Below are 24,790 nucleotides of genomic sequence, written 5' to 3' on the forward strand. Positions count from 1 at the left end.
CTAATTTGGGGGTATAAAGATAACTTAGGGGGGCAGTTTAATAACCACACACTTATCTGAGTAATAGTTTTGAGTTCTTTCTTTCTCTAGGGCCTGTGACCTCACTGTTTTTAGGTATTCTTTTCCCCCAGTTAAAAAACAGTACCGGGCATAAGCTCCATCTTGTGGAACAGCTCTTAAAGCCAATCAGAAAAATAAGTGGTTGGTGACTCCCATAAGATTCACACCACAGGGGGCTGGAGAGATGGCTCAGAGGGTAAGGGCACTAGCTGTTCTTCTAGAGGTCCCGAGTTCAATTCCCAGCAACCACATGGTGGCTCACAACCATCTGTAATGAGACCTGGTGCCTTCCTTGCCAGCAGTACATTGTATGCTCAATAAATAAACCTTTTTTTAAAAAAAAAAAAAAGATGCCACATATTCTGCCAGGCTGTTCCCAACAACATTACTTTTGTGTAGGATAGACTGATAAAATTACAGTTAGCCAAATAGATACAGAGACGTACTACAGCATGGCAGTACTTGATCAAAACACCTTGCCACATCTGCCTAAGTATCCACATCTGCCAAAACCTCTCCTGGGGATTCTTGTATTACAAACTCCACCAGAGATGGATGCATTACACTTGCCTGGGTGTTGAGGGTTAAAATTGTTCTCTAATCCCTTCATCATTATAATGGGTCTTCCTTGAATAAAATGGCATGCCAGTATTCACACTGGAGATAATGTACTGTTTTGTTTGGATAAAGATATGTACAAACCAAAGACAAAATGGTCACTATTCTCCAGGCTCACAGATAAGCTAGGGTCCCCTAGAGAAATAGACCAAAAGAATGAATATTTATTAAAGGGGATTTATTAGATTGGCTTGCACAGTATTGTCAGGAGACACCATCAGTGGCTGTCTTCACACTAGACTGGCAGAGAACTTAATCTCAGTCTATAAGCATGGGATACCCTAGCAGCCCCACCCTTCCTTTAAGTCCCACTGAAGCCTAAAGATGACACGCTCTGATATCAGCAAGGGCATTTAGCAGCAGTGGCAGCATTACAGCAGATGAACTCACCAGTAAGACAGGTTAAAGGTGAAGCTTTTTCCTCGGACCTCCTTTATCGGGGGTGGCACAGGAAGATGCCACCCACATTTAAGGTGGGTCTTCCCACTTCAAATAACCTGATCATTGAAATTTATCACAGGTGTGCCGCTAGCTTATCTCTTAGTTGATTTCTAATTCAGTCAAACTAACAACCAAATTAACTACCAGTGTAGTTAAAAGAAATCCTGTTTTAGACCAGGGAAACCTTACGTGAAATTGCTGCACATTCCCACAGGGAAAGAAAGCAGGGCCCACCAGATGAACCCCTTCCTCTCAGCCTCAATTAATCTGCTTCATGAAGACCTTCTCTTCTTTCTTCCCAAAGAGAACCTGCAGGAGATGGAGGAGGGAGTCTGGTCCTCAGTGACCGGGGGGGGGGGGGGGGGGGGGGGGGGCGGGGGGGGATGGGACGACTGGTCCTCAGTGACCAGAGAGGGAGGGTGGAGCCTGGTTTTCTGTTTGTTCCTCAAATCGGAACAAGGAAGGGTTGTGTATGTGTAGGATGTTGTTAACTGAGGTTTCTGTCCTGCCCAGTCCCACAGTGGATCAGTCCCAAACACACAAAGGCTTCCACGCTAAAGAAAAAAAAAAAAAAAAAAAAAAAACAAGCCCCGTGGCTAACATAGATAAGAATAATGGGCTAATTTAAGATTGTAAGAAAGAGTTAATAGGAAGCCTGAGCTACTAGGTCAAGCAGTTTATAATTAATGTAGGCCTCTGTGTGTTTCTTTGGGACTGAACGACTGTGGGACTGGGCAGGACAGAAACCTCAGTCAATAGGACGTCCTCCTGTATGCTGTGAATATATATTCCTTCCATTAGTTAATAGAGAACTTGCTTTGGCCTATGGCAGGATAGAATATAGCTAGGTGGGAAATCCAAGCAGAGATAGGAAAAGAAGGCAGGGTTGAGAGAGATGCCAGTGAGCCACCCAAAGATGCCAGAATACCTAAAGTAATGCCACAGCCACATGGCGATATACAGACTATTAGAAATGGGTTAATTTACAAGTGAGAGCTAGCTGGTAATAATCTAAGTCATTGACCACGCAATTATATTAATATTAGCCTCTGAGTGAGTGATCGTTCTATAAGCTGTTGCAGGGACCAGAGAAATCGTTCTATAAGCGGTTGCAGGGGGAGAGAAACCGGTCCAGTGGGCCCCAGCGAGACAGAGAGGCCTCCGGCTACCGAAGGGTGACACCACATGCATAAGAAAGTCCTTTCCTGAGGAAGCTGCAATGAGAACGGACAGTATGCCATGCGGTTGTGCCCCTGTGAACAGAAAGCAGACCAGCCCAGGTGTGGAGTAGGGCTGCTACTCAAAAACAAGGGAGAATGCAGGAGCTGATTGACAGGCCTGCATCCCAGCCTTTTCTAGGACTGCTAGATGCACATGCAGATGCACGGCGTCTTCCCTTTCCAGACTCCTTCAGCATCTGTCTGTGGGGTTTTGGAAAACACTCACCTGTCTATATAGGGAGTTCTCCTAGCCCTCGTGGAGTAGATTGGATTATCTGCCTCCAGGTCTTTCCTAACTCCTCTCATGCTGTCATACGCACACACTTCCCATGTTTGTATCCTAAATGTTACATCCCACGGAAACCCAGACTGGATCCCAAAGCCAGTACTATAACCTTGAATATTCTTGATGGTGATTTCTTTTCCCGTGAGCATGAGACAGTGTGAGGCCTCCACACTGCAGCTGTTTAAGGTTAGACGAAGGTTGAAAGGGTGGAAGAAGGGAGCTGTCTCCTGAGAGGTGAATTCAGACTGATATTGAGGGCTTTAATCCATTTGGACTTGAGTTTTGTGCATGGTGATAGATATGAATCTATTTTCATTCTTCTACAGATTGACATCCAGTTTTGCCAGCACAATTTGTTGAAGATGCTCTCTTTTTTCCATTGTATACTTTTAGCTCCTTTATCGAAAATCAGGTGTTCATAGGTTTGTGGGTTAAAGTCCGGGTCTTCTAGTTGATTCCATTTGTCGACTTCTCTGTTTTTATCCCAATACCAAGCTGTTTTCAATACTGTAGCTCTGTAATAGAGTTTGAGTCAGGGATGGTAATGCCTCCAGACGATTCTTTATTGTATAAGATTGTTTTGGCTATCCTGGTTTTTTTGTTTTTACATATAAAGTTGATTATTGTCTTCTCCAGATCTGTGAAGAATTTTGATGGGATTTTGATGGGGATTTCATTGAATCTATAGATTGCTTTTGGTAGAATTGCCATTTTTACTATGTTGATCCTCCCAATCCAAGAGCAAGGCAGATCCTTTTTCTGGTGTCCTCTTCAATTTCTTTCTTCAAAGACTTAAAATTCTTGTCAAATAGATCTTTCACTTCCTTGGTCAGAGTTACCCCAAGATATTTTATGCTATTTGTGGCTATCGTGAAAGGTGATGCTTCTCTGATTTCCCTCTCCGCTTCCTTATCCTTAGTGTATAGGAAGGCAACTGATTTTTTGGAGTTGATCTTGTATCCTGCCACATTACTAAAGGTGTTTATCAGCTGTAGGAGTTCTTTGGTAGAGTTTTTAGGGTCGCTTATGTATACTATCATATCATCTGCAAATAACGAAAGATTAACTTCTTCCTTTCCAATACGAATCCCCTTGATCCCCTTATGTTGTCTTATTGCTATTGCTAGAACTTCAAGCACTATATTGAAGAGGTGAGCAGCCTTTATAACAGTATGTTAGGACATAAATGACTGGTATTTTAAAAGACTCAATATACAGTAACTCTGACAAAGCAAAAACAATTGAGGACAGATAAATACTATTGTTCTTCTGAAAGATAACCAAAATAATGTAAATGATTAAGAAAATGTGTCCTTGAAGAGAATGAATAAGCAAATAAAACTAAAAACATTCATAGAGTCTTGGGTTTTATTTTAATAATTATCTTCCTTCAGAAGTAAACATCTAATTTCCATTAACAACATATTAATATTTTACTCACCAAAAATCTGAAAAAATATGATAATGCACAGGTTCCATACACAAATACCATATTCTGCATATTTACAAATTCAATATATTAAATGTGTTCTGTAGACTGACTTCACTTACTATACAATAACTAAACACTAAATGGTTCTAGCATATTCATGCAGATTTTCACTTTCATAGAGGGTGTTGAGAGTTCCGGAAAACAGTTCTTGTTGTAAACACCAAGTTTCCCAAGTCTGACTAAAACTCTCCGGAGTGCAGACTTAATGCAGGTAGAAAAATAAAATGCTAGATACATAGACCTCTGTAAAAAGAAAAAGAAAAAAAAAAAGAAAACATGTACACATGGAACAAAAGCCCCAAGACACCACCCAGAATAACCGACACAAAAAACGATCCTGAGCGCTGGCTCCAGACGGCGGGAGGTGTACAACTGTCTAAACCCGATCCTGAGCACTGGCTCCAGACGGCAGGAGGTGTACAACTGTCTAAACCCGATCCCGAGCGCTGGCTCCGGACGGCAGGAGGTGTACAACTGTCTAAACCCAATCCCGAGCGCTGGCTCTGGACGGCAGGAGGTGCACAACTGTCTAAACCTGATCCCGAGCGCTGGCTCTGAACGGCAGGAGGTGTACAACTGTCTAAACCCTCTGCTGCTTTAAAACTGAGCTGCAATGCCACTCCACAAGGCATTCATGGTTCCTTTTGTGTTTAAGATGTCTATGAGTAAAACTGACTCCCTGCAAGGTTTTATTGAATAACAGGGGCCACACAATTGTCTAAAGAAACTTTTAAGTACTGCCAAATCTACTTTTATAGAGTATTAATTTGTTCAAATAAGCATGATGTTTCTGGTTGGATCTAAAGGTAAACACAACATTGACACCATCTTTGAAATACTAATTTCCTCTTTAAATAAAAATGCCAAATACAACTTTAGTCATAATTTCAATGCAATTAAACACAATGAGCTGGCAACACAAACAACTCTCCAGGTAACTTAGGGGAAAATATAAAACTTCTATTAGTGTTTTGCATCAGACCTGTAATCTGTGCAGGGACTCTACGTGACGCCCACCCACTCAAGCATGCATGAAAGAGGATGCTAGTCTGAGATCTCCCACTAGGACCAGTAACATAAAGATACTTTCCTAGCTTCCGGAAAGCCAGCAAAAGCAAGCATACTATATGCAAATACGGTGTGTCACAAAGAGACGGCGGTGGAGCATGGCGACAGGGACTAGTCCGGTCGACACTGCGCCTGGTGCACGCACTGCTGCTGCTTGCATCCTCTTCAGTCCACACCAGCTCTGAGAGGGTCGAAGCCATACAGGTTTAGAAAGAGAGGAATGCTTCAAAACTAACTTTTAGGAAATAAGCATGGAAGACCTTCTGAGGTATGAAAAGACTGGTAACCCAGTCCTAAATATATGTCTTTCAAAAGCACTGCCGCCCCTACACACACACACACACACACACACACACACACACACACACACACACTGGCTTTTTACTTTATGTAGTATACTGAACAACTCATGCTAAATTATGAACTCTGAATCAGAACTGCTTTGGAGGTCAGAAATGCAAGCATACTAGACTGACAGGAACATTACCTGTCATTCTGGACTCATGCAAATGGTCTTAATTAGTCCCATTTTGGAACACAGCCAGCCTTTTTATTGTTGTTAAAAAAGAAACACCAATACTCTGCCTTCCACATTTTGTGGTCATGTATTGAGCTAAATACTATAAGGCTTTTGTCCCAAACCTGTCTCTGAAATACTCAATAATTTAAATGTACCTAATATGGTAATGGATAAATTTTCTTTTCAGAATGAGACAAGTCCTCCCGTCCACAGGAACATTGCTTTCATTCTTACATTCTATACCCCTAAAAAGAGAACCCCAGGTCTTCCTCTCCATGTTTCTGTCATGCTTCTTCATGGTCCACAATGCCAGCTGAGGCTACTGGTACAATGCAACCACACTGACAGACGGGAAGATAACCGTGCCATATCTCGGTCTTTAGGTAACACATCTAACCTGGGGCTCCACACTTGTTTAGCCTGCAGGGCGACAACAACGGTCCCAGTTCTGTGACCATCAACGCTCTCCTCACCCCACCCGTGTAAGGGTGTCAGGTGTCAGCACGCACCATCACCACAGTCAGACTGGAGGGTGACACTGGAATGCCGCCCGCTGAGGACCTGCTGTCTGCCTCTCTTTTGGGCACTAAGGATGCTCTTGAGAACCTTAGTCAGAACATGCATGAGTACCATGTGACAACACGGAAAGATGGTGGGAAGAACCAGACCAGTTTTGAAATAATTATTTTTACCAAAAAAAAAAAAAGAAAAAAAGAAAAAGAAAAATCACGTTTAAAAGTAACGTTAAATAAAATGCAGTGACAATTATTTAACAATAAATTACAAGAACCCATGAGAAAAGAGTATTTATGCCTATTTCCTGCCTTGCTTATAATATAATTTATCTGAAATTTATCTATACATTTTAAAATCAATTATTAAAATATGACCGCTCATTTCTGCTCTTAGAACAGAAAGTACAGAGCTTCACAGGTAGCAGACACAATGGCTGAGTTGGGGAAAGGCAAGCTAAACTTCACATATATTAACACTTAGCTTCACAATCTCCGTGAAGCAGATGACCACAGATGAGTCTTAACCCCATCAACAGGCTCGTCAGGATTCCCAGCTTCTCATCTCTCTGCAGGCAGATTACTAGCACAGGCCTCCTGAATACTCGTCTTCCTCCTCCTCAGCAGCTGTGCTGGCAGCTCCATCTGGCTTGGCCTGGGGTGTTGCTGGTGATTTCTTCTTGATTCCCCCTCCTGGGACCACTAGGCTTAAGCCCAGCTTAGCATACTGTCAACAGTAAGACAAGTTATTAAAGCTGGAAAACTAGAATCTTGATACACAGTGTCCTAGCATCAGCTAATTATAAAAAGGACTGGGGTCAGGATGGGGAGGTAGGGGCACGTGGAGAGATAACTTAGTAGTCAAAAGGACTTGCTGCTCTTGCAGAGAATGTGAGTTCGGTTCTGAAGCCCACAAAGCGACTCACAACTATCTTTAACTCTAGTTCTAGGAGGTACAATATCCTCGTCTGACTTCTGTAGGCACCCCCGTGTGGTGCAATATATGCAGGTAAACACTCACGTACACAAAAATAAAAACAAATCTTTTAGAGAGAAGCACATGTGCATGAGGTCAGCAAGATGGCTCCGTGGGTAAAAGTGTTTGCCATACAAGCTTAACAACCTGGATTTAATCCCCAGAACCCACAGAAGGAGAGAAGGAAAAGCAACTTCACACAGTTGGCCTGACCTTCACACGTGTGCTGTAGCACCTGTGCCCATACATACTTCATACATGCACAGTGCAATAAATACTAGCCATCCATCCTCAGGAACTAGTATTCTGAGAGAAATGCCCTGTCATTAGACCATGGTACAACTGCTCACAGTTGTGGATGTATCAAGTATGTACCTAACTGGGGACCTGGAGATAATATGGACATACCCATAATACTTCTAGTAGTTATGAAGAAAAAACCTGAGTAAATGAGAGTGTAAATTAGGAACAATTTAAAAAAATACAAATTTGGAGCTGGGAAGAGAACTCAATTGGTAAAGGTCTTGTTTTTCATGCCTGAAGACCAGAGTTTGATCTCCAGAACCCACACTTTTAAAAAAAATGGGCTAGAGAGATGGTGCAGTGGTTAAGAACACTGACTGCTCTTCCTGAGTTCAACCACATGGTGGCTCACAATCATCTATAATAGGATCTGGTGCCCTCTTATGGCTTACAGGTATACATACAGAACACTTATAAATAAATTAAAACTGAGCACAAAGTTGGGAAGATGGCCAAGTTGGTAAAGTGCCTACTCTATAACCAAAGAGACTCAAGCCCAGTCCCCAGCACCCACACAAAAGACAAATGTAGTGACAAAAGCCTATAGTCCCATCACTGGGGAGGCAGAGCCAGGAGGATCCCTGGCTCGCTGGCCAGCCAGATAACCAAATCAATGAGCTCCAGGTTCAGACTGTCTCAAAACAAGGTGGACACTGTTGAGGTAGATACCGCATACATATTATTATGACACAAGGATGCTTTCAAAAGCGCATAAGCAGCTGGGTAGAGTGGTGCACACTTGGACTTCCTGCACTACTTCAGGGTACTGAGGCAAGAAGGCTACAGTGAGACCAAGAAGAAAAAAAGAAAAGTATGTGTAAGAATTTACCTAGAATAAAAAAAAGATTGTTTCTTTACCTCTATCATTATAAGAAAATTCAAGATCTTAATTTGACACTGTGACAGAACTCTGAGGTTAGTAATCAGATAAATATACAGAAGGACTGAGGAAAAAGGTTGAGAGCTGTGGCTCACTCAAGTGTAAGGCTATTTCTCACAGAAGACCAGAGGATTCTTCACAACAGTCTAGGGGACAAACTGAGCTCTTCCACTTTACAGGTTAGGCTTGAAGATGACTAATAACAGCCTGTCTCACACAGCTCTCACGGGAGGCCCACAGGCCTACAGCTACCCAGGATGGCCTCTTTCAGGTAAAAAACCTAATAGCAACTGGATAAACCAAGAAACAGGGCAGGAGAAAAGAGGGAAGAAATGGGGCTGAATTTATAATATGCACATGACAACACAGCTAGGAAGCAAGTAATCAGTCCTGAGCACATCATCTACACAGGGTAAAGCTCAACTAGACTGGCTGGCTCCTTTATGAGCACAGGGAAAATACAGGTACAGAGGTAGAAAACTCTCCAGTCCACAGGGGAGAATCTCTTCAAGAAGAGGAGAGTTGACCCAAAAGGCCCACTTACGTCATTGTCCATGTACTTGAAAAGGGGTGAGTTGCAGACATCTGACACCTGATCTTGATCTTGCTGGTCATACCCTTCTAGGAGCTGTTCCAGCGCAGCACAGTCTTCACTGCCATTAAACCCTGGGATGCTACGGAAGCACAAATCACACTTCAGCTCTCCCTTGAGACTCCTTCTGTCCCCATCAAGGGCAGGAGAAGTCTGCAGACATTCTGATGGTTACAAGTGTTGGGGGTGCTACTGGCAACCAGTGGGTGGAGACCAAGGATGCCACTAGGAATTCTACAGTGCACAAGACACTCACACAGTAATAAATGACCAATACTCATTCATGCCCCCATCTGACTTGCAACATATCACACAGAAATTCTCCTTTGTTGTTGTCATTTAAAAGGCAAAGATAACGAAGTAACGAAAATCATTCTGGGAACAGCATAAGCAGAAAAGCAACTTGTAAAACTGGTACCATAACTGTTTATTGGCAAACCCTAAGTGGGAGGTGGAACTGGAGTTCAGCTCTGTAGTAAGGGCTTGCTCAGCACACACAAGACACACACAACAAAACAACAGAACCCTGCAATGGCAGTCTTATCTCTTAGAAGATTTGTAAAAGTTTCATGGCAAAAACAAAACTTGTCTAGGTATTGATGTTAATTCAAGAAATAGGAAAGTCAACACCAGTCAGTGAAAACAGCCAGGCCTTCCTTACCTGTAGCTCTCCCTGACACACCTCTCTGCAGCCACATAATCATTTCTGTGTAGATGAACCAAGACCTGAGCAATTGTTTTCTGAAACGAGAGGGAAGACTATGATGCAGCTGCAGCTCTATGACCAGAGCTCAACCTAAACCAAGTGGGGGTGGGAGGCCTCTCCCGAGCCCCTCCAGTTTCAGGGAGGAGGGCTCTTCTGGAGTTTTTGCTGCAGTCTCTCCTGCCCAGTGCCATGACGAGGGGCATCTCTCAGGACAGTGGACAAGAGGAGACAGAGCTCCCAGGAACGCATGCTCCTGAGCTGCTGCCTTCATCCAAGCACTGGGCGCCATCTACAGGCCACCCATTTTTATTTACTGTCTGGAGTTTAAAGTGAATACTTTTAGCGTTTTGTTGAAAATTTTATTGAAAGAAAGGATGGCTAGGATGGTTTTCTCCGTCATGGTCAGAAGCATAAAGATCATAAATTATTGATTTATAGGAACAGACAAATATCCATAGGATCTTAGCTTAAATACTTTATACCAATGTGTAAAATATCTAAAGTGAAGTCAAGCCAGACATATTCAAAGAATACCTTATAACATGTTGGATAATTCTCAATTTCCTTATAAATATTTTTTTCTTTCTGAATAGACAGTGCAGCCTCATCAAACCTAAAGACAAAAGAAATAAACGTCAAAGAGGGCAGACGTGAAGCCCTCTGCGGATGCCACTGCTACACTGCCCTGTAGCGCGGACTTTAGAGGACAGCATTTTGTCAGCTGCTCCACAGCGGTGTTTCCATTGGTTGCAGTCATCAGACTTTTCTCTCAAATGCCTGACTCCCTCTGAGGCATCAGGGCAATGCAAAGGAAATGAAAGGTTAGCATGAAAGAGGTTTTTAAGTTTGGTAAAATCACCCATTAATATGTTCCTAACTACCTCAATAAGTAGCTCTATAAAATTTTCTAGACAATCTGGACTGCATCACCAGGCTTCCTTCCATCTACAGTAAAAACATCAAGGGTGCCCTGACCACTCCCTTATCTGCCATGTGTCCTCACTCCTGCACTGCTGCTCAGGATCCCAGCAAGCTAACCCAGCCTTTCTGTAGGCCCAGCGTACCTCCCACACCTTGAATTCAGCCTGTTGAGACCCCAGTAGAGACTTATGGTCACAGAATCCGTGAGATTACGTAATGCTGTTTTAAAGAGAGAGCTGGGGCTGTGGCAGTCCGCTTTACAAACAGAAAAAGTAATGAAAGGAGGGAGGCCTTCCATGTGCTCACATCTCTCTGACTGTGAGCATGAGCAGCACAGACCCTGTAGAAAACGAAATTACAGGAAGCAGACTATTTCATTTCTATGGAAATCTCACTATTGGAAGCTTTCCACATCTTACAAACACAACAGTGTATCTGAATAAGAACAGTTAACCTTATCAATATAAGATATAGTCATACTCCGTCTCTAAATATGTTTGGCATATATTTTATAATATGTAGTCATCATGAAGAAAAACTTACTTTAGCCTTGGAAAGGAACTGATCCAGTCCTGAATTTCTTGAAAAACTACACCTACGGCCTTTACTGTCACGGGAGAGATACGGGCAAATGAACACATGAATGCACCCATGTGTGTATGCGAGTACCTTGGGGCAACTCCAACCAAGCAGGTAAAAGACTTGTATAATAACCTTATGATATCAAAGAAAGAACTTGAAGACACCAGAAAATGGAAAGACCTCCCGTGCTACTGTGTCAGTAAGATTAATATTGTGAACGCAGCCATCCGTCCAAAAACAATCTACAGATTCAATGAAATCCCCACCAAAATTATAACACGGTTCTTCACAAAGATTGAAAGAACCATCTTTAACTTCACATGGAAACAAAAGAACACAGGATAACTAAACAATTCTGAATAATAAAAGTATTGCTGGAGGTACCACCGCTGTCAATCTCAAACTGTACCACACAGCTACTGGAATAAAAACGGCATAGCATTGTCATAAAGACAGACATGATGATGAATGGAAGCAAACTGAACACCCAAACTTAAGTCCACACACCTATGCACAAATAGATTCTTATCTATCATTCTGCACAAAACGCAACTCCACATGGATCAAGAACCTCAACACCAATAAGACCAAGGACACTGAATCTGATAGAGGAGCAAGTGGGGAATAAGCTTGAACACATGGCAGAGGAAAGAGCTTTCTGAACAGGACACTAGTAACACAGGCACTAAGACCAACAATTAATAAATGGGACTGCAGGGAGCTGAAAAGCTTCTAAAGACAATAGACAACATCATCTGGGCAAAGCAGAGGGCTAATATCCAAAATATATAAAGAACTCAAAAAATTGAACATCAAGAAATTAATTTTCAAATGGGATACAGTTCTCAAATATGAAACACAAATGACAAGGAACAATTTTATTCAATATTGTTAACCGTCAGGGAAATGCAAATTGAAACTACTCTAACATTGCCTCTTTTCTGGTCAGAAAGGCTAAGATCAATAAAGAATGGCAGTATAAGCTGGGGAGAATATGGGGGAAGGGGAACACTTATTCACTGTAGTACAAACTGACATAGTCACTGTGAAAACCAGTGTGGAGATTCCTCAGCTTGATTCTCATCAAATATCCGGCTATATCATTCTTGGGCATATATCCAAAAATCTCAGCATTCTACTACTAAGATATTTTCTCATCTATGTTCACTGCTGCTCTATAGCCAGAAATTGGATAGCCTAGATGTCTAGAAACTGATGAATAGAAAATGAAAATAAAATATATTTACACACCTAAATATTATTCAGCAGCTAAGAAAAATTAAAATTATAAAATTTACAAGCAAATGGACAGAGCTAGAAAAAAATTATCCTGTGATAACCCCGAGCTCAAAAGACAAATATTATATGTTTTCTCTTATATGTGGAGTTAGAGCTGAAGCTTTTGATATGTATGCTACAATCTGATTAACCCTAGGGGTTAGAAACCTAGCAAGGAGCCCTGGGGGAGGAGAGGATCTCCCAAAGAAGGAAAAATAGAATACAGTACTGTGGAAGAGGAAACCGGAATAGGAAGATTAAACAGGGAGCAATGGGAATGAGATAAAGAGTAAAAAAATACAGGGAGGAATAACTAACACAAAGGTCATTTGAAAAGTCATATGTAGACCTACTACTAAAATACACACATACAAAAAATCTAAATGCAGTGGGAGACAATGCCTCAAGTAGATTCCTTGTGCCACCAAGCAAAGCCTCCAGTGTCAGCAATGGGTAACACCTTGCTGAGTCATTGGTCAAATGGGTCCCATGAAAACTCCTCCAAATCACAGGCTATTGTCAAAGCTACTGGTTGCTCTCCACCTTATGGCCCTATTGCTGAAGAAAACGTCATGGATCAAGGAAAAGTCAAACTGGTGCCTAATTAGAAGCTTCACCTCTACTGTCTGGTTTTCCTGGTGCTGGAAGGTATTCTGCATGATGCCAAAGGAAAAAGGCAACGTCAGTAACAGTCAGGGATAAATCTTGCAACCTAAAACAATGACCTGCTTATAAAATATACTGGTAAATAGTAGCACAATATTATGGGAGTAACCAACCATTTTTTTTATTGGATTTAAGGCCCATACCTGACACTGTTAAAGTAACTAAGAGACTAGCTAGGCCATGGCCCTAGAGGAAAACCTAATACTATTATTCTACTAAGGTGACATAGTAATAAAATGACGCCTAGCAACATGTTGTTATGCCCACAAATCAGCTCAACCCACATAAGAAAAGATTTTTGCAGTACATGGGGATTTAACACAAAGACCCAAACTGGACAAAGTGCAGCATGAGAGACTTTGGAACACTCAGTCTTCATCAAATCCCTCCCTCCAAGGCTCCCAGATCTATGTGGAAGAGGAGGAGAAAGACTGTTAGGGGCCGGAGTGATGAAGACTCCAGGAAACAGTGTCTTCCAGATACAAGAGCTCTGATGCAATACACGTTCACAGATTCTGTGGCAACACACACCATACTATACAAGTTCAAACCAGACAGGGTCCCAGCATTGAGAGGGGTAAGGAGATCTGAGTTCCTAGCCCTAGCTAAGGGCTATCTGCAACAGATCCCACTGGCCAAAGGAAAATCAGTGTTCTCCAATGGAGTATACTCCATAGCAGGTCCCATGTTCAGAAGCAGTTTTGTTTTGGTGTTTCTGTCTTACTGTTTTGCTTGTCTATTCTTATTTTTGTTTTTGTATTTTGGTTTTGTTTGAAAAGAAGAATAAAAAAAACAATATAAAGTTGGGTGGTTAGGCAGGTAGAGAGGTTTTGGGAGTAGCTGGGCGATGGGACAATGATCAAAATATTAAAAAAAATTAAAGATATACATATATAGTGGAAAATACTAAATATCCCATTTAATGACACAACTGTATCAAAAGCTGTGGATTTTCATGGGTGTTCCAAGTAGTGCAATGGGAGACCACAGCAACTCTTTCACTTCACGGAGTTACCGTTAGGCAACAAAAGCATGACGCAGTTTGGAATTATGATAGAAAACAGGTTTTAAATCCACATGCCTACTCTTAGGAGATGGTCACCTTTCTACGGTTTGTCCGGTGTAGACAAGCTATAGCCAAGGCTGTTTACAAGTCGCAAATGTAAACCATACCTTCGTCCTCGCACCAGCAGTCGGGAGGCCTTTCCCAGAAGTTCCACTGCCTGCCGGAGGCGCTCCTCATTCTGCAGGAATCAGAGAAAAGGGAGTGTGGGCAGAGTTACTGTGGAACTCTCCTGACCCTCAACAGTAACTGCACAAAGCAATGGCCATGGTTGGCAGCACCAATGCTGCTAGGCCATTCACTAACCTCTAGAAGAAAGAAGGCTTCGAGCTGGGACACAGAAAAACCTTAAAAAGCATTCACTGCATTTTTCTTTTCCTATATATTATGAATGAAAATATTATGAGTAATTAAAGAAATAAAATTCTAACTTACTTCGAACACATTGGCTGTCTGCTGATACAACTGTACAGCCTTCTCTGGATCTACATTTTCTATGAGCCTGAATTAGAGAGAAAATACAATTTGTGAGAATTAAGGAATTGTTTCTTAAGGACTTTAGCAAGACAAAAGGAGCCTCTGCAAAGCCAGGGCACCCCACAGCAGCCATGTGCACTCACTTTCCAGCTCGCTCCAAGGCCATGGCCGCTGTATCAGGGGTGCCATTCTCCAGGTACATCATGCTGGCTTTCTCGATCAGCTGGACGGCCTCAGGCAGTTTCTGCATCTCCTTCAGGAAAAGCATGCAGTATGGGGCAGAAAATGTCTCAACTTAAGAAATGGAGTTTTAACACCTGGAAATTCCATAATTTTACCCCCACAGTTCTTGACATACATACAGCACTACAGAGTAGGTACCACCTGAGATCTAGGTCTAAAATCAACAACAAAAAGCCCAACATATGATATATACTTGTAACCTGAGCTCTGGGGAGGTGGAGACAGGTACATGTCAGGAACTACCAGTCACCAGTCTAGCCAACACGTGAGTGTCATGCCAGAGACCTGATCTCAAAAAAGAAGGTGAGTGGAAGAAGACACCAAATGTTGAGCTCTGGCTTGTTTACAAACACACACACACACACACACCCCATTTCATAACTAAAACAGAATAGTAACCCCTAACCTGCTATTAAGAAGCATAAATGTAGCATATCAGTCAAAACATTCCATTATTCCATTCAAAAGGAATAAAGTGGCAATAGCTAGTTTGAGACGCTCTTGACTCCAGCCTGATACTGATATTTATAAACCAAAAAATTAATAAAGCCAATTTTCCTTTCCATAACCTACAAGTGATTTAACAAAACAAACAAACATCCATGTAAAATAAAGTTTTACTACATCAGCCACCCTTGGGCTGTCTCCAGCAGCACCCTCTCCTGGCTGCAGGCTTCCCTCCCAATCCATTGCCTTTCACAGGCACTTTCAATCCTCTACAGGAATTGCCACAGGACGCTCACCATGGGTCCAACTAGCACTAAGCTGGGCAAGACATCTTAACATAGCCTTTGCTCCCACTCCCACACCCTCACCCCTTCTTGCTTTACAGGGAAGAAACTTGTCAACTTCAACATGAACTCTGCCTTGACAGCTTGCGAGTTCACTTTACCCCCACAGCTGTTCCGAAACAATATCACTAACCTTCAACATCATGCCAGCTTGCTCGTAAGCTCTGTAAAGAGAATACAATTTCTCTGATGAGACCTTAACAAAGAGGGAGAGAGCTTCAGGTGAAGATGCTGGTCACCTGACCAGCAGAAAGGAGCTCAAGCACGTATGTCACTCCGGGCCATACCGCCACACTAGAGTGCCGCACAAGCACGTGTGTGTCACTCCGGGCCGTACCGCCACACTAGAGTGCCATGCGTTTCCTTTCACTCATTTGCTTTTTAGAGCACTGATGCCTTAGGAACATCAAACACTAAACTGAGTTTATTCAGCAAAATTAAGCCAGTCTCAGAAAGGCTAAAAGACAAGCCCAATTCTTAGTTTTAAAACAAATGAATATGCTCCACAAAAGGAGAATGCTCCCATCTCTTCCATGGGCACTTGGCAATCAATAAATAAAGGGAGAATTCAAGTCACCTGGGTTTCCACAAGCAAAACATTATGCAGAATTTAATTTAAAAATCTTTCTTATGAGGAGACACTTGGACTTTAAAGTTCAGCTGATGACTAAAACAAATGAAAATAATTATCTTAATTAAATTTATATAAGTATTTAAAAACACAGAGCTCGAGGGAAAGTTCTCAGCTTAGAGAGATCAACTTTTAAAACATCTGCAAACACATAAGAAGAGTGAAAAGTTACTTACTTGGCAGCATGAAAAAGACTGAATGAAGACAACGATGTCAAAATTAAGGAAAATAGAAGAAATCAATGGTCTTCAGAGACTAAGTCACTGGTCCATGTTTCCAAAGACAAGTCCTATGAGTAAAGCAGCGATACCCAGCTGCTGCTGGCTCTGTCCTCCCCAACACTGACAAACACTGAGAAGAACTTTAAACTACTGCACCAACAGGATGAAGTGCAAGAATACTAAGCCTACATTTGCACGGGAGATAAAATGGACATTTATAATTGGTAGCCCTTACGACACACCAAGAACATTTCGTTCTAGAATGTTTATAAATCTTCAAAGACCTGGGGAAGACTATTTTTCCCAAAGCAGATTATTCATTTTCAATAGCTGTACTTTCACTTTCTTTTTCGGTACATGCCTAGCAACCTCATTCCCTTCATCTCAAGTCAAATCCCTGTCATCAAAGCCAGGAGCAAGAGGAAATAACAGGCAAACGGGGCTGCTCATACCAACATGTGCTCAGGAACACTCGCTGAATCCCCCATGACTATAAAGCACACACTGCCCACCCTTCCCTGAATCCCCCATGACTATAAAGCATACACTGCCTATCCTTCTCTAACTGAAAAGCATTTCACTTCAAACGTTCAAGGGAAAGGTGGTGTCAAAATCTAGCTGTTTCATTTCCTTTTAAAGCTAAAAAAAAAAAGATACGCCCTGTTATTTTCATGGGCAACAGCTTCCCGTAGGCAGGCATCTTTTGCTTGCTCAAATTGTTTGGCATTTTTAAAAGCAACAGCTGAAACAGGAAAAGAAAAAAAAAAGTAAGACTTTCTATTTCCATCATTAACCGTCCTCAAATGAATCATTACCCAATTCTGCATTATATGAGAAATACGGATTTCAAATAGGGGGCTTCATAAAAATGTGAAATATTACTTTTATCTAAAGCAAGTTATAATCTTTCTGAGTACACTTTTAGAAGCCTTTTAAAGTTTTAATTGTTGACTTTTAGCAACACATCGGTGCTGCTTCCACTGAATACCAAGAGCTCCTTCTAGCGCCTGCTCCACCCAAGAGCACACCTCGCTCCCAGCTTCTTTTCTTCCAGCCCATGACTACTGACAAACCGAAGCCCAATCAACACATCAGTTCTGTAATACATCTTCCCTTTGGGCACAGTCCTTAAGTGCCAACAAGTCATTTGTTTTTCTATTTAGTTATCTACGCCACTTGCAATGGGGGCTCACCGGGTGAAACGATCAGGATGGCCCTGAAGGACAATATTAGTCTTTGGAAAATTCATCAAGGGTGGATTATGAAAAGTAGAAAGCACAGTGATTTAAGGAAGTGTGTCTTTGCTTTGTCATCTGAGCCAGGGTCTCCACACATGTACTCCCTAGTGGAGGACTCAACTATGCAGCCTTGACTAACCTCCAACTTGAACAGATCCTCCTGCCTCAGCCTCCCTCTAGATAAAGTGTCCTCAACTATTTCTTAAAACCACACTCTCAGAGAACTCTTTAACCAAGTGTTGAAAACAAACAGAATATTCAACTACACCTATTCTTGCTTGTCCCAGCTTTATTTTTATAAAGACTATAAAATATCCCCAAGAATCCATATAAATATCAAGTTTAAACAAATTTATCTTTAAATACAAAATACACGTAATTTGCAGAATGTAAGAAACAAAACTTACACAATATTTAAGCACAGGGCTAAAGACTTCTGTTCTCCTTCCAAGTAGAAAATAAATCTATGCATAATAATGGTAGTTTCAAGGTACCTGGTTTGTTTGTTTGGTTGTTTAGTTATTTATTTGGAGATAAACTGATAAATTTGGTGGAAAGTACTTGCTCTGGGGATCTCAAAGTCAGGCTCACTAACATAGTCACAGATGAAAATGTGCTTGAGGAACTTCAAACCTGTGGTGGTTTAAAGGCATGTGCATGGAGATCAGAGACCATGTGTGGGAGTCAGACCCCTCTGTCTGCACGTGGATCCAAACTCAGTTGTGGGCTCAGCAACAAGCACCTTCACTCTGAGCCATCGCACCAGTCTCAAAATTATGTTTTACTATGTTATATCAAAATGACAGCAGCCTTTCAGGGCTATCATATCATTTCTTAATAAACACTAAACTTGTACTGAATTCCCTTCGCTGCATATTTCAGGTATTTCATACTTATAGACAGGTGAATTTACTGAAATGGGCACAAAGGTTTTAACTCTTCGTGAACACGTGTTTCTCAAAATGAAGCTCATAAACATTAATGTGGGAAAACACAAGGCCTGCAGATCTCCTCTTTTTATTGTAAAAATTAAAGAATACCCTTTACTCAACAGCAGGAAGTCTAAGACAGAGCCACGCAACACTCATGGACTCCAGTGAATGAGGCTGGCTCCCACAGAAGCAATGCTAAGAGCTGGGCTGCAGACACTCCCCCAGGTCTGCTGTCAGGACCCAGGACAAGAACAGCACTCGCCAAATCTGCAGAGGGTAAGTCCAGGAAAATGCCCAGGCCCGTGCAGTTGCTCTGCTTTGCTCTTCTGTTCTAACTAGTAAAGTTGACAAGAACCACTGAAATTATTACGCTAAGACAAAGTTATCCGATTATGCTAATGATATACACAACAGCAAGAGGACTCCAGTCACAAATACCTGCTTTTCCATATTCAGAAGCAGCACTGTCGTAGTCTGGTTTCCATTTTAAAAACCCAGTTTTCAGGCTAGAATGAAAGAGAGACATTTCTTAACAAAAGGTACCATCAAGGACAGGTCCCCACCTTCTCAACTCTTTCTCGACTATTCATAATAAATGCACCCTCGCCTCTGCCATCCCCACCCATCACAAATGCAGTTTTCCTCCTTCTGAAATGCCTATATACCATCCGAACAGAACAAGCATGGTCCCCAGACCAGCGGCATTAACACTGCCTACCCAAGATCTACACAGCCAGAAACTGTCTTGGTGGCTGCCACAACGTGTGCTTTAACAAGCTTGAAAACCTGAAGCAGACTAGACTGTCCTTTGCAGCAGAGCAGCTACTGAGAAGAGGACAAGTAAAGACCTTGAGCACCTGGTATTCCAAGAGACTGCAGAGACTAAGGGACAACATTCAGACGGGAAAGCCGGGGAGTAAAGCAAAGGCTGTGAGAGTCAGCAGCCAATGGGCGGGAGGGAGGAAGAGGAGAGTGTTAGGACAGCAGAGAGGAATGGCGGTCCAGGATTGACGCTGGCCTAGCCGCCAGAGCAAAGGGCACCCAGTGTTAAGTGTTTATCTTTCTTGCCTTTTTTCTTTTGCAGTATTCTGTTTTTATTTTAAAAGTAATTTCAAACTAATCCAGTAGGTCTCAAACTTGGGTGTGTGTAAGAATTGCTGAAGGCCATCTTATAGTCTACATTTCAACTCAATTAGTGAAAGCCTACTTACATATAACACTGCTTCATATGAATCCAGGGGCTAATGAGAGATGGGGTCCTTAGAAGCACACCCTTCACAGGCCCACAGAAGTTCTTGTGACCCATGTATCAACTACCCAGAGCCTAACTCTGAAGTTACTTTTCTCTGTAAAATATATTTAATATACTTAACACGCAACATACACATACATACTATAACAATATTGAAGCGTGTAAACAGATGTTCAAGTTTGTGAAGAGTTTCATCTCGGGGAGAGATAAAATCCTTCAATTACATGTAATGTCCAATGTATAAAATTGAAATAAGCAGCAGAGCAAAGTTCCAGCTCTGCCCGTCATGAAAGCACCTATTCCGCCCTATAGTAGCATGATTATGGAAGTCTCACCCAAACAAGTTATAATCATTCAATGTGCTGGAGAGATTTTAAAAACTGCAGATCACCCCAGGCAGTGGAGCATCACTGGTTAGGAATGAAGGCCCTGTTAATGTCATTATGATGTCTAACCTGTTATGAGCCTTGACTGTTTTTGTCCTAAGGCTCAATAAGAAAACGTCCCTAAGACAAGGAAAGTGGTGAGCGCTACTGCCATCAGAAAATAGAGTATAATCGACTGCCTCTCCTACACTCTTAGCCCATTTTTCCTGCACCCCACTGCTTTTTTACCGAGAGCAACTTCAAACACCCTTCATACCTGAATCCAATACACCCCCACCGCAGCCACAAGCATGTCTGGGCATCTATGACCCCACCTTGACTGAAGGCCTCTCCCACCATTCTTCTCCCAGCAGAGACACCTAGAAGCCAAAAGGCTCAGCTCCATACACAGCTGCCGTGAGGACTAGTTAAGGCTATTACAGAAAGGATGCCAATCCTGGTTCCTATTGTTCCTTTAACTCAGGCGGGTCGATCACTTCTCCCTGAAGTTCACATAGTGCAACTCTATTATGGCTGACAGCACATACTCTGATCTTTTATGTTTGCTCCTACCAGCAACACGTATTCCTGAGATCACCCTCCGCACCGATAGCTGCCTTCCTAGCCACTGGAGGCAATGTGGTATACAAGAAAGAGCTTGGGGATTTCCACTGCGTAAAACTGACCCTGTTCTGTTCAGCTGAGCAGCCTTGGACAGGTCTCCAGAAAGTTTCTGGCAGCCTCTGTTTCTTCTTTGTAAAATGAGGACTTCTATTTGGAAAGTTGGTAAGATCTTAGTTTATGGTGCCCCTAACAGTGTACTAAGAAACTTCTTATAGTCGATAATAGCTAACTATGTATGTTGTAATTCACGGAAGTGGGTTAGAGGGTCATGTTAGTGTCAAAATAAGGAGAATTCGCAATTTCCAGTACAGCTGGGTACCTACTGAGCCCGGACCCAGATGGTGGCACACCCACAGGGCTAAGGAAGCAGAGACCTTGTACCCCAGAGAACAGGACGTCTAAGGGTGAGAGGTCTCAGAATTAGTCTACACCCCGCATGGCACCAAGGTCTCTTTCCTAGCAGTGGCTCCAGACCGGGCGATTTCATCCGTGGGGTCCCTTCTGGCTGTCATGAAGAGGAAACAAGGTAGCCACCCCTGAGCCCTCAACTACTCTAGGAGCAGAGCGGCCGCAAACCCTCGGGAATCGGCACCAGGCTGACGTGTCTGTGATGCGGGCACCTGCTGCAGATGCCGAGGCGCAGGCCCGCACCGCCGACTGCAGGGGATTGACCCACAAGGGACGGCGCCGCTCCGGGACGCGGACAGCATCACGGCCCTCCCTCCCGATCCGCCCGCGCGCACGGCCAAGGGGCGCGGGTCACTAGCCCAGCGGCGACTCCACGTACTACTTCTCTGCCTTCGCCAGATGCTCCAGCCCCTCGTTTATCTTCTGGGCTGCCATGGTCTCGGTCACTTGCTGACGCGAAGAGCGAAGCCACCTAGTGCCCCGCAAACCTCGGGAGCGTCGGCGTGGGAACGCCGCGGAGGAAGCCGGGAAGGGCGCCTACGGGAAGCGAAGAGCTCAAATTTTCTGTGGCGAAGCTGGCCCGGAAAAGGGCCGGGATGGGAGGGGGAAATAGCGCGCAAGCGCAGTGTTGCGGAACTGGCCTGGTGGGGCTTTAACTCTGGTTGGGTGTTAAAGTAATGCGTTCTTTAGAACGTTTGTTACTGTACTCGACAAATATTTAAGGAGCAACTAATATATGTCAAGTACTGGTCTCATTTAGTACCAAAAAGCAAAAAACACTCCTCCCTCACGGAACCCAGCTTCTCCACGCTATGAAAATGCTGGGATGCAATTTATTACAGTTTTTCTCTACAACATCTAGGATGGTATTTGCGCATCATTCGTCTTTCATGATTTTCGTTTTATAAGACCTGGTCTCACTGTGTTTCCTCCTACATCCACTTCATAGTGGATTAATATGTCTCCCATTACATCTTTTGAATAATAGTTCTAGTTATACATCAGTCAATAAAGAAAACAGATTGTAACCCTTAGTTACTGTCTGTTATATTTCAAACTGATGATGAGAGGCCCTTGCAATAAGCTGGTAGAGGTGATTGGCTGATTCAGAAACTCGGCTGCTCATCAATGGAAGTTTTGAAATCATATCCTTGAGTCCCGCAATACCTATGTAAGCCTCTCAGTTTTTCATCTGCGATGATCTTATATCTAGCTCAGCCACTAAGACGGTTTGAAGGTCCGCACACTGAAGTGTTTCCTCTCCAACCTCCAGTCCTAACAGAGCCAATAAAACCCTTAGAAGGTGAGGCATGGTGAAAGTAAAGTAAGTCATTGCAGGTCTTTTACATCCTTGAAGGATATAAAAGGACCCTAACCCCTCTTCCATCTTCTCCTCCCATGGGATGAGTCATTTTGCTCCAACCATGTTGTACAGTCTTGCTTCATAAGCTGAAAAGCAAGAGGCAAAGCCATCGTGGACTGAAACAGTGAAGAAAACATAATCCCTTCACATAAATGAGTGATCTCGAGTGTTTGTAACAACAACAGAAAGCTAAGGCGCACAACCATTTCCAGGATAGTATCTGCGGCCTCAGCAACCAATAACTGTGTTTCTCTGTGGTGTCGATTTTAGCGGTCCACTGCCTCCTGGCATCTTTTCTCGTACATCTCTTGGTGGTCGACAGATTCTTCCTATTTCCCTATTGTCTGCCCTTTCTCACACCTTCCATCTTTTATTCATATCCTAAATTCCATACTGCTTCATATAGTCATTCTTTTGCACATACTCCCAGACTCTTCCCTCCCTCTTTCTTCCCACTCTGAAAAAAAATATTCGCACCTCTTGTAGATCTGCTGTTGAGCAAGTGCCCATGACTGGAGAAAATCGACCAGCATGCTAACACTGCTCATTGTAATGATTGTAAACCTGAAGCAGGCCTTAGAGTGCCACTGAGCAAAGATGCTAGGTCCCACCCCTGTCAAATGACGACTGCCACTCATTTGGGAAATTCTCACTTTTCTCCTCAAACTCCAACACGCTCCCTGTGCTTGACTACCAACTCCTACTTCCTGTTTAATAATAATAATAATAATAATAGTAAATCAGAAGAGCTTCTCTGTTCTATCGACCAGTCAATCAATATCTATTGAAAAAAAATTCTGTATCAGCAATGCCAAACTGGCCTTGTGATTTGATGAGGCTGGCCCCCATTGGTTCATATGTTTGAATGCTTAGTCCTCAGTTAGTGAAACTGGGAAGGATCAGGAGGTGTGGTCTTGTTGGAGGAGGTGTGGCCTTATTGGAGGAGGTGTGGTCTTGTTGGAGGAGGTGTGGTCTTGTTGGAGGAGGTGTGGTCTTGTTGGAGGAGGTGTGGCCTTATTGGAGGATGTGTGTCACTGGGGTAGTCATTAAGGTTTTAATTCCCAGGTTAAGCCCAGGTCAAGCCCAGACTCTGACTCTCTCTCTCTCTCTCTCTCTCTCTCTCTCTCTCTCTCTCTCTCTTTCTCTCTCCCTGATGACTGCCTGTGGATAAAAAAATGTAGCTCTCAGCTACATTTTTTACTCCAGGGCCATGCCTGCCTGCTTGGTGTCATGATCCTGACCATAATGATCTTGGACTAACCCTCTGAAACTTTAAGCAAGCCTCCTACTTAATGCTTCCTTCTCTAAGTTTTGTTGATCATGGTATGTCTTTACAGCATTAAAATAGTAACTAAGGTAAGCCTCTTGTCTGCCTGTTCCTACTGGGACCAAGTGACCATTGCTTCTGCCACATTTTATCAGCCTCTAAGCAAGAGGTAGGAAGGCAGAAAGGCTGTGCAATATTGTGTTCCTGGCTTCTGACTCACCACAGCCCCAGAATGAGTAATTCCATGAGGACTGTCACTGGTGGTTTAGATTGGCGGTGTCACCAAGGCCTGTGTGAAGATGTCTTGGTCCTCAGAGCAGTGGTGTCAGGAGAAGGAAAAGCTCTTAGGTAGTGGTGCCTAGTGAGGGGCTGGCGATTAGGAAGGGGACTCATGATGAAAACAGTGGGAACCCATATTCTCTTCCATTTTCATCCCAGGCTATAAATTGAACATGCTTTCCCCACCATTCATTCCCACCATCATTGGCTGCCACAGACCCGAAGGCAAAGGGGCTGCTTGATTGCAGACTGAACCCTTTAACGTCTTTTAAAGTGTAGTGTCTGAGGCATTTTTTACAGCCACAGAATGCTGACTGGTACATACTGCTAGAATCTGACCCCCCCCAAATTAATGTAAAGGAAATGGAGGGGGAGTTAGGGAGGTGATGAGGTCAAATGAGGTCATGATAGCAGGGTGCTCATCACAGCATTTACAGTTTGATAAGAGGCTAACACACGTGCCCCATCGCTCCATCTGAGAGCAGAAGGCCCAGGCTAACACATATGAGCGCCAT

At 43.0% G+C, this 24,790-nt stretch overlaps 1 protein-coding gene across 1 annotated transcript; it reads right to left on the reverse strand.

Moving 5' to 3' along the window:
- Window positions 1-3,981: 3,981 nt before the first annotated feature.
- On the reverse strand, window positions 3,982-21,877 carry Napg (NSF attachment protein gamma). The gene is made up of 12 exons (XM_057788888.1): window positions 21,746-21,877; window positions 19,156-19,223; window positions 17,205-17,289; window positions 16,503-16,520; window positions 15,829-15,859; window positions 14,805-14,914; window positions 14,620-14,686; window positions 14,295-14,365; window positions 10,209-10,287; window positions 9,630-9,709; window positions 8,921-9,050; window positions 3,982-6,944 (listed from the first exon to the last, which is right to left on the reverse strand). The coding sequence occupies exons 1-12, from the start codon at window positions 21,799-21,801 to the stop codon at window positions 6,801-6,803; spliced, it is 939 nt and encodes a 312-aa protein (XP_057644871.1). The 5' UTR covers window positions 21,802-21,877; the 3' UTR covers window positions 3,982-6,800.
- Between the last annotated feature and the right edge of the window lie 2,913 nt (window positions 21,878-24,790).

This window comes from Chionomys nivalis, chromosome 14 (genome assembly GCF_950005125.1).
Source record: "Chionomys nivalis chromosome 14, mChiNiv1.1, whole genome shotgun sequence".
Lineage (NCBI taxonomy): Eukaryota > Metazoa > Chordata > Mammalia > Rodentia > Cricetidae > Chionomys > Chionomys nivalis.

Excerpts from the sequence above, each read along its gene's own strand:
- Napg (XM_057788888.1), bottom strand. The coding sequence starts at position 21,801 with ATGGCAGCCCAGAAGATAAACGAGGGGCTGGAGCATCTGGCGAAGGCA. Across the intron at positions 10,288-14,294 it reads CTGCTGGTGCGAGGACGAAG|GTTTGATGAGGCTGCACTGT; the intron begins GTATGGTTTACA and ends TTTTGTCTTTAG. Across the intron at positions 9,051-9,629 it reads TGTGTCAGGGAGAGCTACAG|CATCCCAGGGTTTAATGGCA; the intron begins GTAAGGAAGGCC and ends GTGCTTCCGTAG.